General features: G+C 43.9%; 1 protein-coding gene across 1 annotated transcript; it reads left to right on the top strand.

Annotated features, from left to right (window-relative positions):
- Positions 1–310: 310 nt before the first annotated feature.
- On the top strand, positions 311–16912 carry lemd3 (LEM domain containing 3). Its single transcript, XM_063216737.1, has 13 exons — positions 311–1776; positions 3781–3821; positions 3948–4017; positions 4251–4327; positions 5003–5082; positions 6778–6923; positions 7593–7694; positions 8971–9073; positions 10927–11102; positions 13574–13655; positions 14440–14545; positions 15548–15626; positions 15993–16912. Exons 1-13 carry the CDS (start codon positions 345–347, stop codon positions 16163–16165), a joined length of 2667 nt encoding a protein of 888 aa, XP_063072807.1. The 5' UTR covers positions 311–344; the 3' UTR covers positions 16166–16912.
- Positions 16913–18498: the final 1586 nt, after the last annotated feature.

The raw sequence follows: 18498 nt of genomic DNA, 5'->3' as shown, positions 1-18498 counted from the left end.
TATTGCAATATTTTGCATTAATACTGCCGTTACCGTCAATCAGCAACTTTTATAGCCTACTGCAGGACAACGCAGTTTTCTTACTTTAAAAAAAATAAAAGTAGGACATGGCTTGCGTAATAGCCTACATATAGTGTTTGTAAACCTAGGATACATTTAATTTTGAAAGCAATTCAGAATGAATTAGATTTTTGTTTAAAATAAATAATTTGGGCAGGTGGTTCATCAGCAGACATTTGGCTGTGGAAGTTCAATGAACTTCTTTTTTTCTTCAAGTTTACCGTCTGGGTTCACTCCATCTACGTCACTTCCTTTACAGCTTTCTGTGCGAGTTTCGAGCTAAGATGGCGTCTGCACAGTTAACGGATGAGGAGCTTTTCTCTGAGTTAAAGCGCTTTGGATTCTTCCCGGGCCCGATCACAGAGAACACTCGGCCTGTGTATTTGAAGAAACTGAAGAAACTACGCGAGGAGCAACAACAACGAGGGTCTAGATTTGGGAAAACGCGAAACAGCGGCAGCATCAACAACAACAGCGGCGGCAGTGGTAATAGCAGCAACACAGCGGCGGGAGCTTCGAGACCCAAAGCCAGGCCAGCCAGCAATGACGTCACGCACCTGAGCGCAAGCCGGAGCCCCGGTGGGCGCCCGACCCCGAACGAAAGGCGCACAAGCGGGGGTGGGAAGTTCGTGCTCGGATTTAGCTCCGATGAATCGGATGCCGAGATACCCCAGAAAAAGGAGGGCCTAAACCATAGCAGCAGTAGGAGAGACCGAGGCTCTGACTCGCAGCGCCAGCAGACAAGGCCTACAGGAACACCCAGTGGCGCTCGCAGGAGCCCAGGAGTCGGCGTGAACAACTCCTCGCCCGCGCACGATAGTCTGAGAAGCAGCACTGGGGCTGCCTGGTGGGGCGATCGAGACAAATACTCAGCCAATCGTTCTCAATCATCTGTGAACGACGGAAGAGCTTACGAAGAAGACGACGACTACGAGGAGGAGACCGAGAGGGACACACGGGCGCTGAACGGCAGCAGGGCGTCTTACACATTGCATACCAGCAAGCTTCCCGGGGATTATTCGGATTCGGATGAGGAGAAGGAGGAGGGGGGCACGGAGAAAGACCGTCAGCGAGAACGCCGTCTGACTTCCACGCGAAGTCATTCGAAAACCTCATCCCCCTACAAAACTTTCAGGGGGTCTCCAAGCGGCCAGGGGAAAATGGCAGTCGGAATTCGAGTAAATGACACTTCAGACGCTAGCAGTCTAGACAGGGCGAGGGGGGAGGAGGACGACGACGAAACCACAGGCGTTGGAGAGTCTGCCCTGAGCGGCGGCCTGCTCAACCGCCACTATCCCAGAATGTACGGCTCAGGAATCATTGACGAAACTTCAGGGGAAGGAAGTAATAGCAATCCATCGGCATATCTGAGAAATCATATTGATGGCGGGGAAGGAGCCAGTACCAGCGGCTTTAGCATTGGGCTAAAACCACGGTATTCTTCTCACAACAGCCTGTGTGGCACCTATCGGCCTAACCATTCGAACCACACGGGCTCCAATCACGCCTACAGCCAGTCGACCCACAAACAGAAACTGTCTGTTCCCGAAGACGAGCTTCTGCAGCAATTTAAAAGGGAAGAGGTCTCGACAACAGGCGGCTTTAGTGCTCACTACCTTTCCATGTTTCTCCTAATCGCTGCCTGCCTCTTCTTCGTTCTGCTTGGCCTGATGTACCTGCGCATGAGAGGCACTGGCGCCTCCGAGGTGGATGCCAGTAAGTAGCTAAATGTGTTTTGTTTGACTTTGCAATACCAGACCAATATATTTACTCAGACAAAGCTGTGTCTTACACCTCTCACGATGTCATTTTTTCGCTTACAGTGTACTTATATGCCCAAAACATATGCATAGTTTACAAGCAATTGAAGCAGGCCAGCCTGCAGTCTGACGCGTGTTCAAAATTGTTGAGGTTTGGTGTGGTATTCATGTGTTTAAATACCATGAGTCAATAGGAATGCCAGAGCACCAGGTATGTGGTGTTTCACCATGTCAGTCACACCCTCTCCAGGGTTGGTGGTTATGTTTTGTGTGGGATGGGCTTCTTAAACAATGATCAGATAAGTCTGCCTCTGTCAAACTGAGGTTTGCTCACATGGAACATGAAAAGCCATCAAATGCATTGCTTAAAGAAAACATATGAAGTCCTGCCAGAAATTGTATACAATATGGCCCCATCCAAAAGGTTGATGATTGAAGCAAGCTTGCCACAATACCCAGACAACGGTTCAGTTTCCTTCATAGGCTAGGTGATTAAACTTGAGTAGGTTACATAGTTGCTCTGGTACCCATCATTATGATCCACTTTAGCATGTAGAAGCATGCTTGGTCAGTTTTCAAGTCTGCACTGTCTGTGTGCACAGTTGTAATACACCCATATGCAAACAAACATGCTGCAGACAACTTCCTTTTTCTTTTTTGTTGCAAGTCCTGATAAGGTTGCCATTGATAGGGCTCACACCTGTTGCCCCGTCTCAGGCTTCCTACTCTACCCGCCGGTGGCACAGTTGGCCCGGGGCTCGTCGTGGAAGTTTAATAATGCTGCCTGGCTTGTGCCAGTTTCTCATTTGAGGCTTTCCTGGGGAGAGGGTAGCAACTGAGGTGCGAGAGAGGTGTAGACATCTAGGTCACAGACAGACGTGCTTTAAAGTGGCCTAATTGCTCCCTTCTCCCAAGACACCCAGGAGGGAATGTGGATGATGGGTCCTGGGTTTGTTTCAGCTGAAAGTGAGTGGGTGACTGGTCTTTTTTTTTTTTTTTTTTACCTGGAGCACTGACGACCTGCGTTGGGCTTTTTGGACACACATGGCACGCTAGTGTTATCAAAGCATAAAGGAAGTTTAATGTTACATTAGCAGGCTACCTCACCTGCTGTCAAGCTTATGTTGATCCAGACAACTTAACAGATTTTAGATCTAGCCTCTTGCTGTGTCTGCAGATAGCTCCCCCTTCGCTTGGCTGTGCACATGAACAAACGGTGTCACTTTGTTAACCTATGGTCACACCATGTAAAATACATGCAAATGCTGGTTGAAGCGAAAAGGAGGCTATAGGTTGTTAAAATAGAGAGGTTAAAGTGCATGCTACCGTTTGGACACAGTTTTGCTGTCCTTCAGGTCAGGCTCCTATATCAGACTTGGTTAGCACTCCTGATGATGGTGATGCAGACAGACATGAGACTTGTCTGCTCCTGTGCTAGATTGGGACCATATTGGATTGAATTTAAGTCCTTGTTCGGTAAGCAACAAATATCACAAACAGATGAGCGAATACACAAAACCTCACACACTCGCACATCCAAGTACATACCAACCTCACACACACCCACCTGCTATGCCTCCACATACATAAATCTATCTGTAAATCTATACTTTAGCACCACTGGATATGAACACCAGAGCCAGACGCTGCTCAGCTCAGCGCAGCTTTAGGCAGGTTGCCGCCAGTGGAGTGATCTCCCCCTGTCCAGACAGTGACTCAAGTGTGAGGAGGCAACCTGACCGTCTGAAGAGTAGTAGTCACTCCCCCACACAGTACACTACGCACACACTCACTCACTCCAGGGCACTGCTGCTTCTTTGGAATTAGATGCTTGCTCTCATCTCTGACATAACGTAACACTTATTAGAGAAGAGGCAGACTGTTTAGAAACACATTAGAATACATTGTGTTTGATCAGATATGTCTCTCTCCGTCTCTGTCTCTGTTTCTCTCTCTCCAGTCCGGAGCCACCCGTTTGGAACAGTATTTGATGAGACTTATGTAAGTGGGGTTTAAACAGTCTTGAGTTCTTTCTGTTAAACTACTTTTCAATGAGACTAGTGTTTTCCATGGCTTGATGGACTCTTGCATCACTGCAATAACCGTCTTCTGTCTTCATTCATTCAGAATACCGAAGAGAAAAAGACAATTCTGAAACTGCTGCTTCATCTACATGAGCACCTTGCCAATATCGCAGGTAATATGCCAGTGTTGAGTCAAAAAAAATAACAGATTGAAGTCCATAGCCACACATACAGTACAACAGAACATCTAAACCACAAAACATACAAGCACAAGTCAAAGAACTCAATGTGCATACAGATATTTCCACGGGTACTCCTGCAATCTATCAAAATTTTGTACTAATATCAGTGATAAAATCTATCTACCATATCTGGTGCAAATGAAGGTACTTTGTCCATCCAACAGGTGAATATGACTGTGGGGACCAGAAGCAAGTGTTAAACAGAAGCTTGTCCATGAGCGATGCGGAAGCATATTTAAAGGTTGGTATTATTGTCTTTTGAATAGTGCAACAGTTGCCATCTATTCCACAACACATAAAGCCACAATAATGTGTAAGCCTTATTAAGGATGCAATACTTTGACTCTGAGCCATGCTTTGGCTTGGTTTGGTTTATTTATGGATATAGAAAGACACACCGTCCGTGTGTAAGGGATTACAAGTGAAAACATTAAACCCTTCTTTCCAATATGGTCCCTGTGCCATAAGACGGAATGAAGGTTTACACCTATGGTTAAAGGTGCATTGTGTAATATTTTTAGTAGTTTATTTCCATAATTGATGGGGCCCTTTCACAAATGTTACCTTTTTCATGAATACTCACCACCACCATAAAATTCTAAGTATTCATTATGACTGGGAAATGCCTTCTTTATTGTCCACCATTTTGAATTTTCAAGAAATAGACATTTTCAGCTGCTAAACTTTGGTCTATGCTTTGGTCAAATATCAGGTCAAATATCAGTAAATATATATCAGTAAATATGAATGAATATATCAAATTTGGCAGCAGACAGCACAGTTTCAATGAGCAGCATCATTGCAATACCTACTCTGGCCACCATCATACACAGTGCACCTTTAACATTTGCATTTGTTTTAAGAGCTGAACCTCAGTGTTTAATCAATGTGTGGACGCTTCCTCATCATTTTTCAGCTCCAGAACCCGGCCTATGGAGAGTTAATGGTGTCTGCCTTGGAGTGGATCGTTCGGACAGGAGAGGATGTGGGCATACGGTGAGACTGACTTGTCTTGATCACTAACCTTAAGTCTGGCTTGCTGATGAGAAATGCGCATGGATTCTGGTCGTACAGTCAGCAAAGTTCAGCAGAGTTTGAGTGATACCTTTTGGGAGTTACAATTCGATGCAAAGTTTTTATTCAAGTCCTTCCTAAATCATAAAATAGCTTCTCTTGAGTGTACACAGGAAGCACCAAGTGATTTTAGGGATGTGTTTTCTGCATTTGTGGCTTCTGAAGGCAGGTTATGCGCCACTAGATGGTTGTGAAGGAACCTCCTCAGTAAGGGGTTAAACCATGAATAGCGTTTGAAACATAATAAAATGTCATGGTAAGAGCCATGGCCATGTCCAAATTATTGTGTGGGCTGCAATAACGGAATTACTTCTCATGCTAGGAAATGAAGCATCCCTGAAATCTTCATTGTTACTGTACCGTGGGGGAAATGTCCTCCACTTTCTAACCAATCTTCATGTAGTATAGACGTAAACATGGAGAAATCAGCTCCACGCTTGGAGAACACAAATCCAGACAGAGGCTATTCATCTGGCCATTTATCGGGCCACGTTATTCATATTTGTCTGTGGGTGCCGGACATGTCACCACCTCATGCAGATGGATGCCTCTCAATGTGTTCCTCCGGTCATTTTCACTGGCCTCGTTGCTTAGTCCTCGTTACTCCTCCCTTGGAGGAAACGAGATGTTGGGTTTTCCTCAATGTCATCATGTCGGCGTGAGTAACATTTTGGGCTTTTTTTTGTCCATTAATTATCCTGATTGCAAATGAGTGCAGAACTTCTGAAGTGTGTGTGTAAGATTTTGGATTATAATTTTTATCATATTGAAATGTCATTGATGACGTGAGGCCAGAGGGAAGGTGTGAAGGAGTCACTGAAAGTCAGCCTCTACTGAAACATCCTGGAAGATGATAGCGGAGCACCCTGAGGAGCATATACGTCTCTTCCTCCTTGCTCCCACTTAAATTTGTGTGAAAGTGTTGACATGCACAAATGCCAAGACTGAATGCTTAATATCCTATTGCATTGAGGATACCGCAATGCATGCATGTAACTGTGGCTGCCATGTTGCCACCTCATGTTACTGCTGCTGAAATGTCCCGGGAGAAGCTGGTGGACCACCCTTAGGGGCCATGCATGTGCCTGTCTCTCTCTGTTGCCGAGTGGAGCACCCTAAAGCAGTGTTTCTTAACTGGTGGATCGGGACACAAAAGTGGTTCGCAAAGGGGTCCTGGGTGGGTCACTGAGCTGTGGGGTAAAAATGTATCAGTTCACCCTTTTACTGTCAGTCACCAAATTGAAACATGATGCAGTATTGCATGATTGACTGTGATGTCGAAGAGAGATTGAAACATGGTTGAAGATTAAGAGATTAAAACCTAGTTAATACTCCTCTCTAATAGTTGATAGACATGTGGTAAGTATGTCAGCATACAATGCAAATGCTGATTCAATTTATCAAGTGCATTGGATATCATTTTCATAAAAATATCAACAATATATCCATGCATTTGATGATATGGAGGATCATAATTTTACTTGAAGATTCAGTCGGCATGACAACATTTTGAGTTACAACGTAAATGACCATGGACAACTGTGGGTCCCAAGACTATTCCTGTTAAGAACCACTGCCCTAAAGGCCATGCGTGTGTCTGTCTCTCCGGGTTCCCAGGTTGATTGGAGCCGTCCCGGAGGAGGCGGTGACTGACGTGTCGGAGATCAGCCGCCTAGAGTCCACCCATCCTCGGATGTCCTTCCTGTGTCGCTTCCGAAGGGCGTTCTTCACCGTCATCCTCAGAGTGCTCCTCATACTTGCAGGTAATGCCGACCGTCAGCACTCGATGCCACTCTGAAACGGATGTCCGCTCATGGGTCCTGGTGTATGCGTGTCTGTACAGTTGAAACCAAGTTTAGATACACTGTACATGACTCACAATATTCTTTTTGTGTCTCATTCTCTGATTTTAAATCGGATTAAACCTTTCCAGTGTAAGGTAGTTTAGGATTGTTAAAATGATTTCCACAGGCCAAAAGTATTTCCAAATCAAAAAATAAGGAGGGAATGAATTTTACACAATGTGTCTTCATCAAAGTCAAAGGTTTACATTTTTTAATCTTAAGTTTGGAAGAGACCCTCACAAATTTCTGATCTAAATCCTATTCAGCTTTTATGGGCAGAGCTGAAATGGCAGGTGTGCTGCACGGCCTACACACATGGCCCGGCGATACCTGTGTGGAGGAATGGGCCTTACATACATTACATACAGTGTATGTAAACCTTCTGGTTTCAACGCTACGTGCTGTTATTGTATCAAAACCAGATTTTGTCTCTGTTCTTAAACTGACATTCAGGCGTGCGTGCGTGTGTGTTATCAAGGCTAGTCTTTTTCTCCTCTAAAGCTGACATCCACTCGTGTGTGTGTGTGTGTGTGTGTGTGTGTGTGTGTGTGTGTGTGTGTGTGTGTGTGTGTGTGTGTGTGTGTGTAGGAATCGGGATGGTGTGGGGCCTGCTGAGTTACATGAAGTACCGCTGGAGGAGAGAGGAGGAGGAGACCAGGCAGATGTACGACATGGTGGAGAGAATCATCGGTAAGCCACAGGTCGCTGCTGTGCTTGCTGAAGCATTGACGTTGTATTGGTAGTATGCCTCCAAAGCAGCATCCACACACATTGATGCTCGCTACTCACGCAGAAGTTAAAAAACTTGAAACCCACAACATCACATGGCAAGATCTACTTCCACTAAAAAGAAGTCATCCCTAGTTACATACACATGCTATGCCTGCAAGTGGCGCGTCACCTCCACTGGCTGTGTTTCCCATTCACAGAAACGATACAGAGCGTCTAAGCGAATCAGGAACAGCCTGTACACTTCACGTCACTTTGGAAAGGCGTTGCGGCCCACTTGGGTTTATGCCTGCCCATAGATGTACGGCTGTTTTTCAAAAAACACGTGTTGAGTGTTTTTTTTCCCCACAACTTCTCAAAACAAGTGATGGCTGGTGGCACGAAACCTCAATCAGCTTAGCCATCAGCTGGTTGCTACTCTCGGATGTACACAGAGCAGGAGGCAGCCAATCAGAGACGCCTCATTTTCGCATCATGGATTTCCATGAGAAAGACTGGAAAACCCTGTCGTTTGTCCACAAGCCACTTTACTAGCCTACAAAGATGGCTTGACACAAAGCAACTAGAATGTTTAAAAAAAAAAGAAAATCGACGCTTAATGCATTCAATAATAATGGTGAACACAGCAATATAGATGAAACGATGATGAAAGTAGATATATTTAAGGCGGTGTCCGAATACCATAGTAGGCACTGCTTCTTTACCGGTAGCTACCACTCTGCGTCCTGACCAGTGTAGCTTCTACGTAGAAAGCTAGCCAATAGTAATACAAATTGAATATGCTACAGCAACGGCATTTACATGACCTTTGAACCGGGTCAGTCGCGCTAATGACCAGTGACCGTGCAGTCGTTCATTTCCCGTGGACTTCTGGGATAGCGAAGTTGTAGCAAAGTAACCATATGACCGGATATAGAAAGTCATCCTGGTACTGTTCGGCTCGTGGTTGAAAGCTTACTAGGGTATTCGGATGTACTACAGACGCTTCCTCAATTTTTGTCTACTACATGGGAAAGGGAGTAGGGACTTTGGGATGCAGCGTCAGATTCTATTGACTGCTATCACTCAGCGAGTGTCGAGGAGCGATGTATGTGGATAAGTATTAAACACAAGTTCCAAAGTCACCAAACCAGCTCTCTGAAAAGCCCCTTTGGTCATGGACTGAAGCACTGTAAGCACTATTTGATTGTTGATTTTTCCAATTCATGTGACTTCATATATGCAATTGTGTTTCCAGATGTTTTGCGGAGCCACAGTGAGGCTTGTCAAGAGAATAAAGATTTGCAGCCCTACTTGCCCATACCACACGTCCGAGACGCACTCATTCAGCCGCAGGACAGGTAGAATAACTGTTTTTCATATATATATATATTTTATGCATATTGTCCGCCACCACCCTTCATGTATATGAGCACCTATTGGATTTAAACATTCCAGGTCATGCATATTGGTATAATAAGAGACTGTGTGATCGAAGGAGCCCAATACCCTGTATCAGGGCAAAATTAGTGTGCATAATTATTAGGCAACTGTGTTTTCCTCTGGGAAAATGAGCCACAAAAGAGATCTAACAAACTCTGTAAAGACTATAAACCATTTTGAAGTCTTCTAGAGGGGTGTGGCTCTCTTGGTCACATCCATCTAATGCACCGTTACAAGCCATCAGTATGTGCTCACAAAGTAACTGCCAGATTGATGAGAATTGAAGATGAAACTACCACAAAACTATTACCCTGCAGTGCTGTTATATTCCAGAACTGAAACCTACATCGAGTGTCCACAAGAACATTGTATTCAGCACTCCGAGACATGGCCAAGGTAAAACAGGCTGAAACCTGAAGACCACTCAACAAGAAACTTAAGTCAACTGGGTCAAGAAGTCTTTAGACAGTTTTTCCAATGGTTTTATGAACTAGTGAAAGTGACTGTTAATGGACCAGGTTGATGAGCCTATGGCTAGATCAGTAATGTGCACACTCAGATCAGTTCCCGAGTTCCACTTAAATGCCAGCAGATTACTGCATAAATACCATTGTCTTCGTAAACGATGCTATTTTCTCCCTCTAAAAGATCCAGCCATGGGTTCATCCACCCTGTCTGTCAAGAGTCACTTTCCCAAGTCCATTAATACCTTTGAAAACTCTGTCTCCAGGTATTTTTGACCCAGTCTTGACTTAATTAAATTGTTGAATGGTTGTCTGGTGTCATCCCTTCTTACCTTGGCCATGTCTCTGAGCGCTCAATACCCTGTTCTTCTGGACACTCTGTGTTGGTTTCTGTTCTTGAATATGATAGGCAGGGTAATATTATTTTTTTGTAGTTTCACGTTAAATTCTTCTCAATGTTTGGCAGTGAGATCTCTTAAGAGACTGATGACTTTGTAACGGCGCATCTGATAGTTCTGTGCGAACGTGACCAACATCTTGCTAATTTCAAGACAGCCACATCCCTCTAGAACACTTTGTAATTGTTAATAGACATTTCAGAGTTTGTTAGATCTATTTTGTGGCCCATTTTCCCAGAAGAAAACAAATTTGCCTAATAATTATGCACACCTGATATAAGGTGTTGGGCACCTTCGACCAAACCCCCATCTTATTATACAAATATGCATGACCTGGAATGCTTAAATCCAATAGGTTTTCATGTTCATATAGATTGCTGCTGGAAGATGTGCATAAAAAAGACAATATGGTCAAAAAACATGTTTGCCTAATATTCTGCACACAGTGTATACAGTTTTGGTTTTTGTAAAGATGCTTACCCTAATGGATTTCTTCAGTTGGGGTTGCACTATTAAAGGATCATATAGCGCAACACTGCTACAGTTACTGACAAATCATTTATGTAGAAACTAACTTTTCGGTCAGTCAGACCATTTGTGCAAAACTGTAGCAGTGTTTTACTATTCTGGTCTTCGATGTGATATCTTCTGAAATAGCCGCACCTGCAAGCAAAAAAAAACCCCTTTCAAGGTGTGCAGGCCACCTACACTGTAACAAAGACCATCATGCATACACTTGTATGCATGTACTTTTGAAAGTCGCTTTGGTTATAAAGCGTCTGCCAAATGCAATGCAATGCAATGCAATGTAATGTAATGTAATGTAATGTACATATGCATTCAGTGTAAGCAGACTCTGCTGGTGGTCGCTGAATAACAACACTGCATATCTGTACGTCTTGTTTACAGGAAGAAGATGAAGAAGGTGTGGGACAGGGCCGTGAAGTTCCTGGCCGCCAACGAGTCGCGCATCCGCACGGAGGTGCAGCGGGTGGAGGGAGCCGACAAGGAGGTCTGGAGGTGGCTGCAGCCCTCCATGTCCTGTGACAAGATCATGATGCCCTCCAAAGTCTGGCAAGGCAAAGGTACCAAAGTCACTTTCCCATAAGTCATTTCACTCCGTGGCCATCTTGGCGACGCCTCAGGGCAGCTATTTCAGATTAGTACCATGATTAGTCCCATGGTTTGAGCAGTCGTAAAAGCTTATGCGGCGATGCGGCGAGATGATTAGATAACTGTCAGCACAGTTCAGCAAGCAATTGGCTCTTGTTGCCGGATAGGTGGGAGATGTGCAGGCACACACCATATTGGTGTTACGAATTGCTTTTTGAAGTGTTTCGTCTCCTATACAAAGTGTCTCTGAAGGTACCCATCACAAGGGCTTTACACCGGGCCACTAGCCATCTACTATATACAGTGCTGCTTGAAAGTATGTGAACCCTCCATACATTATTTAAAGGACAACTATTTTCAACACGAAGCCCCTTTTCTGAGTTGTCTGCAATGTTTTAGAGTCCCTCTCACCATTTATTTCATGTTTGCTGCTGTCTTTGTTTTTTAGCTAATATGGATTTTGTCTCAACCGGCTTTACAATGGCCGTCTATGGGCATGTCTAAATAGAACGAAATAGAACGTTGTTCATTGTCCCGGTTTTTACGATCAGGGATAAGAATGGCAGTTGTGATTCTCTTGTAGTGTGCGGCGCAACCCGGCTTCAAAATCGCACACAAAATCGGGAGTCGTGTAGTTTGAGCCTGACTTTAGACACATTTGACCAAGTCCAAGTCCCATTGTACCCAAGCCAAGCGCAAGCCTCATTTTTCCTAAGTCTTTACAAGTCACCATGTATTCTATGCATGACCTTGACAAGTACTTTTGGTCATAAATGCATTAGCTCTCCACACTGCTATGCATGTTCCCCTTTCCTCAGTCACAAAAAATGGTAGGCCTATTGGTACTGTTTAAGGACAAATAATTTCCATGTAATATTTTCATATTCAAATGCAGAAAATGGAATTATATCTAGACTAGACATGGCCTTGCAAGCTAAAACTGTCAAGTCAAATCACAAGTCATTCCCAATATTGCCAAGTCAAGTCTCAAGTAATTTGTGATTCAAGTCTGACTCAAGTCCAAGTCCAATTCACAAGTCCACATCTCTGCAACAAGTTCCGTCAAGGTGACTCAGATTTCCTGGGCTCTTAACAAATTGAGAACAACATTGAAAGGTCTGTGCAGGTCCTCCTCTTCATGGCTGTCTGGCTTTTTGTGTAATTTTATTGAGCTCCGCTTGCATGCTCTTTTTTGTGAAAGGCCAGACAGACATTTCAGGTTTCCAATGCAGAAGGTCAGGGGTGTAATCTGATGAAACAACCACATCTCGCATTGCTGTGGCTCTTACACATCACTACTGACACTATTGTGCTACAGCAGGGTCAGCAACTACATGGGCCTTATTACACAGTAATGGCAAAAGGATGTGCTGCTTGTAAACAAACATCAGTATAGCTGCTTTGCACACACTTGGCTCCTGTGGTCTGGCCAGTTGTGTATTGCACACAATCACTAAGTGCTAGCAGGTATTTATTCTTGCAATAGTGTTTGTATCAAAGGTCTTGTGTCAGAAGGAGGTGTTGATGTTGATTACTGAAGTCACCGGTGTTGGCGGCGTATGTAATAGACCCATGAGTCCTGTGTTCTGTGGGGGTGGCCAACAGAATATGCAGATGATTGTGGAAATAGTTTTATGCTTTGAAAACAAATTAAGTGGACCACATGTGGCCTATACTACGAAGCGGGGTTATGGGTTACTTCAAGAGTTACTCTACATCTCAAACTTGGCATTAGCAGTTAATGTTCTTGGTTAAATTCGTTTTGAAGTACTCTCTGACTGAAATGGCGAAACATCTTGCGAGAATCATGGCCACGGTTGCCCTGCTACAAGAACATGCAGATACTCCAGTTTAGGCAGCTCGGGGTAGACAAACCAACATCATTAATCAATGTCGTAATACAGGTTACTGCCAGGTAACCAGGTCAAGGTAGCCAGGTTTTGTCAACCCCAGTTTACCAAGTTAACTCTGGGTTAGTTCTGGGTAGGTTGTAGTACGTTCGTAGTCCAGACTCATTGAATGGTGTTTAACAGCTGGAGTAAGCTAATACTTTAGTATATTTTCACGTTTAAGTATATTTTCACATTTCACTTACTTAGTGTAGTGACTGTAATTGAAAGTTAGGATTAACAGTGGTATTCATTGAGCAGCACAGGCAAAAATGAACTTGAATTTTAACGCTATGTTGGTATGCTGTTGCGCAGGATTAAACTGAAAATGGTGAAATGTAAACTAGTACAATGCAGAACAGAAGTGCTGGAAGGACTTAATTCTTCAGTGTTGAGAAACTCCGGCAGAAAGTGCACAGAAACTCTGTCATGCCTAACTCTTGTATAACCTTTTGGCCTACTACGATTATGAAGGGTTTTGCGTGTTCCTCTCAATGCAAAATCTGTGTGCTGTTTGTTCATTTCTTTCCCTGACGTCTGGTGTCCTATTGCAGCGTTCCCACTGGACAAGAGGAACTCTCCACCCAACAGTTTAACACCCTGTCTGAAGATCCGCAACATGTTTGACCCCGTAATGTGAGTATCTACCGCAACGCCATTCACCCTGTTAAAGGCTACAGAAGACTCATCGCCCCATGCCATGTGGTAGAGCCCCCATGCTGCCACTCAACACAAGCACCAATGCTCTACATCAGTCCTTCCTAACCCTAGTGGTGGGTCACAGAGGTATCGCTGGGGGGGTTGCGGAGAGAAGGGATTGTTTCCATAAAACCTTGAATATATGCTTTTATATAATATAACCATCCTATTGGGAGAGACCATTAGATTGTGCTGATTGGTTGGGTTACTTTCCTAGTACGTGCAGAGGGATTTGACAGTCAACTTTTAGAACCCTGCCCATAGTCTCTAGAGCAGGGGTGGGGAAACTATGTCTCGAGGGCTGTTTTAAGGCAGTCTTATACGGCCCCTGATACAATTTTTATGTTATATAGTTTTACATGAAATATGACATGTTTTGTAAAGAAATATAAGAAATTACATTTGCAATGCAATTAAGTTATATTTTCTGGGCACCTAGTGAAGAGGGGGTCTATTGTAAAGGTGGCCACCTTCAATATAGGCCTAAAGCGCAAGGGGAAATCCTGGTTTGTTTTCATAGTACAGCCCTTGGAGGACTTTGTAAAATTGGAAGTGACCCTTGAATGAAAACGGTTCCCCACCCCCGCTCTAGAGTCTAGAGCCTGGCTCCATTTGATGTGGATCTACTGTAGCTATGTAGTGTGGCTAGAGGTGCAGAGTCCACAGTGGACGGGACCCCATTTAGCCTCACTTCACTTCCATGTCTTTGTCGTCCATGCAGGGAGGTCGGGGAGAACTGGCATCTGGCCATCCACGAGGCCATTCTTGAAAAATGCAGCGACAACGATGGAATCGTCCACATTGCCGTCGACAAAAATTCCAGAGAGGTAGGTTGTGTTTGCGTTCTCTTGAGTGTCTTTTTCTTTTCTTTTCTTTTTTTAAGACGTTACCAACAATGGCATCATTTAATTCGGAATTAACTCTATTTAATCCCGAATAAAACGTAATTCTGCTTTGAAAATCTCATGCATCATGCAATTTGGAAATAAATGAAAGTGCAATGTAAACTTGACAGAATTATTTAAAGCGGAATTATTAATTCGGAATTAAAAACCTCATGTAAACTTGGCCAATAATGAATATTGTCAGTGTTTCCAGCAGAACATTTTTTTTTGTCAAGGTGGGTGGAGTTTTAGCCAGTATCCGACACCTGCAACAATAGTCATCTTAGCTTAGCTGCTGTGACTCTCTGGACCTCTTTTTTTAACTTATTTTTTTACTTTTTAGTCTCTTCCTACTTTTATGATGCTGCTAACACTGTACCACCTGTGTTTTTTATGCACTTTTACTAACGTATTTATTTGGACACAAAATATCTCTTTTTTTATAGCATCTCTATTTAATATCTCCCTTCTATATTTTTAACTTCCTGGTCCTGTGTCTGTATGTATGTTTTTGCACAAGCTGTTTGTATGTTACTGCTGCAACACATAACCTTCCCCACTGTGGGATAATAAGGGGCATACTTACTTACTTACTTACTAACTTACTAACTTACTTACTAACTTACTTACTAACTAACTTACTTACTTACTTACTTACTTACTAACTTACTAACTTACTTACTAACTTACTTACTAACTAACTTACTTACTTACTTACTTACTTACTTACTTACTTACTTACTTACTTACTTACTTACTAACTTACTTACTTACTTACTTACTTACTTATTCATTCTCTCTGAATACAGAAATGAATGGGGCCATAATAACCTTGACGGGTCTGGACTAATGTCTGAACTAGTGTTTTATCAAACATTTACACATTGATAAATATTTCTTGTAATGAAAGTAAGCTACAGTATGTGCTTCTCTCTTCCATTGCAGGGCTGTGTCTATGTCAAGTGTCTCTCGGCAGAGCATTCTGGCAAGGCCTTCAAGGCGCTGCATGGCTCCTGGTTTGATGGTAAGGCCTGCAGACCGAAAATACCAGCTGTCCATATCTTTAAATTACATGCAAACAGTGGACATTGACATGCTGAATGGGGAGTGCACAGTGTATGTGTTCATGTAACCATTTACGTTGCAGTGTGTAACGTTCGGTTTAGTAAAACCATTAAATAGCAAAATAAAATTGAAATGTGGGAAGAAATGAATGAATGCTATGAAGACTTTGGTTTTGGCCTCTATTCCTTCAGAAAAAAGTTTTAATGTCAGAATATATATATATAGTTATGCATGAAGCCTGTGTGCTGTGCACAGCATGCCAGTTGACATGTGAAGGTCTGCTGTGTGTGTATAATAATGTGTGTGCGTGCATGTGTGGTTGCAGGTAAGCTGGTGACGGTGAAGTACCTGCGACTGGACCGCTACCACCAGCGCTTCCCCCAGGCGGTGGGCTGCACGGCCCCCCTGAAGCCCTCCAGCTCCAGCAGCAGCCTCATGGATGCCATGGCAGGCCTCCGCCACCGCTCCAACACAGCCAACTCCCTCGGCTTCTCCTGAGGAGCCTGCTCTAGCTCTCTCCCTCCCGCAGCGCTCTCCCCACACTACCACCGCCCACCCAGCCCCAGCCCCCTACCTCGCACCCAGCCCCACCCACCTTCTCACTGACTGACTCCTCCTCACTCTCTCCCCCCTTCCCTGCAGCCCCCCACCTCCTGCTCCATCGCTGATGCTGAGGCACACATGCCGCCCGAGCAGCGCTAACGTTAGAGCTTCCTGCCGCGGCTGACCATTGGGGAGGGGAGGCGGGGAGTGCAGCTGCAACTAAGGGAAGGGATGCTCGAGTGTATGACAAGGGGGTCAAACCTCAAGGGCCTCTTCGGAGCAACCCGACTGAGCTCTGGAAGGGGGTTGATCAACTGGTTTAGAGTTAAGTGACACGAGTGTGTGAGAACTCCTTTCGCCTTCAGCTCCCGGCCCTCACCCTGCTTCTCTGGTGCAGTGGACACAAATTTATATCTTTGGTTTTTTTTTATAATACATAAACTCTATGGATCTAAAGAGACGTGGCTTCCAAGTTATAATGTTCATATTTAAAAAGGTATATGTAAGAGAGGGCTGCACTTCTGTCTCTCTCTATGGTGCGCGCTCTCCCTTTCCCCACCCCCGTTTTTATGAAACGTCCCTCCCTCTCTCCCGACGCTAAGCGGAGAGACTGCGAGATCTACATAACTGCATGTGCTGGTTAAAGTATGCCTATATTTAAGCTTTGAATTGTAACATAAAAATGTGGATGTTTATTTCTTACAGATGTCTTTTTTTGTGATGTAATCCTTTTTTGTAGTTTTAGTCAAACAAGGAAGGCATGCACAACAAGTATTTGGGGGTACTGTAAATATATATTGCGAGTGAATGGTGGCGGTTGAATTTGTATAGAATGCAAAAAAACACATAAGCTGTCTTTGTTTCTTGCCAAGAAAATAGTAACACTGCATCCATTTTTCAGAAAGGGAGGGGTAGACACATTGACTGAGATTGTGGCCAGGCTAGTCAGGTGTTTGAAAAGCAGACGACCAGGTGGGTATACTTTGATGCAGGTTCAGTAGTATGCCAGGTTAAGTTAACCTTGTGCTTAATCCTAGAGGCAAATCATCTAATAGACGAGCCTGGAGTCCTCGTTTTCTAAACTAAATGATGCCTGCAGGTGTGTATATTAGTAGATCTACCACTTCCTATAGGTTAATTAAGCCTGGCTCATCACTTTACCACGTTCTTCATATACCCCCCTGTTGGACATGCACCAAGGCCTGGTTTTACGAGATAATACTATACTTATGATCAGACAGCCCATCAGTTGCTGTTTTTTTTTTTTTGTTGTTCTGCACCATCTCTGCCATGCCCTGTATGTCACTCAGTATTCACTGAAGTCCTCCCAGCCAGGCTATATTCCATTGTATTCCATGGTCATATTATATTTTATATTATCTCAAGCAGCTATGTTAATTTGTAATGGCGGGGGGTGACAGGATGGCATTGACATGTTGTCTAACATTATAGACCTCTGAACAGGTACATGAGGACGATGACACTTGTAAAGACTTTGTTGTGGACTGACTCCCAGCTGCTGTGTGGCTATTGGTGGTGTTGCATTGTTCCCCACTGTGCCACTGAGACCATGCAATAGAAGTTTTTTGTTTTTTTTGTTTTTTGCTCCTTGATCGAATATTCCAAAGAAGCCTGTTAGGACTTAAGTTTCTAAGGCTTAGATTTCTTGGTCAGACATAACAGTTTATCTTTGATTGGGAAGGCCTGCAATTTTTGGCGAGAATATTAGATGTGATTAGTTCATTGTGGACACCGGAAGCTGCTTTCAGCTTTCTGTTCAGTGTTTATTATTATAATTATTATTATTATTTTCTTTGTTGTGGGTGGGGCGGGGCGGGGTGGAGATTGCTGGACAGTTGACAAGAGAGTAAAGTCTTAAAGTCCTTGGGTGGAAGGCCTCTCTGCTCTGTATCTCTGCAATGCGTCGCTGATACAGTTTGCCGTCCGTCCTTCTAACCCCATGTTGTCTTTCAACACTTTTTTTTTTTTTTTTTTTTAAATCTGTGATGTCCAGTCCCTCGTTAAAGTATTTTGAGTAGGTTCTTACTGCAGGATTGCTACTGGGTTGATTTGGCTGTGGTCATAGAAACCCGTCCCCTCTCTCTCTCTCTCTCTTTCTCTTTCTCTTTCTCTTTCTCTTTCTCTTTCTCTCTCTCTCTCTCTCTCTCTCTCTCTCTCTCTGTCTCTCTCTCTCTCTCTGTCTCTCTCTCTCTCTCTCTGTCTCTCTCTCTCTCTCTCTGTCTCTCTCTTTCTCGCTTTCTCTGTGTGTGTTTGGAAGATGCAGTGTA

This window comes from Engraulis encrasicolus, chromosome 15 (genome assembly GCF_034702125.1).
Source record: "Engraulis encrasicolus isolate BLACKSEA-1 chromosome 15, IST_EnEncr_1.0, whole genome shotgun sequence".
Lineage (NCBI taxonomy): Eukaryota > Metazoa > Chordata > Actinopteri > Clupeiformes > Engraulidae > Engraulis > Engraulis encrasicolus.
The sequence above is the reverse complement of the archived record's forward strand: the minus strand, read 5'-3'. Positions and strand labels throughout refer to the sequence as shown.

Excerpts from the sequence above, each read along its gene's own strand:
- lemd3 (XM_063216737.1), top strand. The coding sequence starts at position 345 with ATGGCGTCTGCACAGTTAACGGATGAGGAGCTTTTCTCTGAGTTAAAG. Across the intron at positions 3,822-3,947 it reads CAGTATTTGATGAGACTTAT|AATACCGAAGAGAAAAAGAC; the intron begins GTAAGTGGGGTT and ends TCATTCATTCAG. Across the intron at positions 13,656-14,439 it reads AACATGTTTGACCCCGTAAT|GGAGGTCGGGGAGAACTGGC; the intron begins GTGAGTATCTAC and ends TCGTCCATGCAG.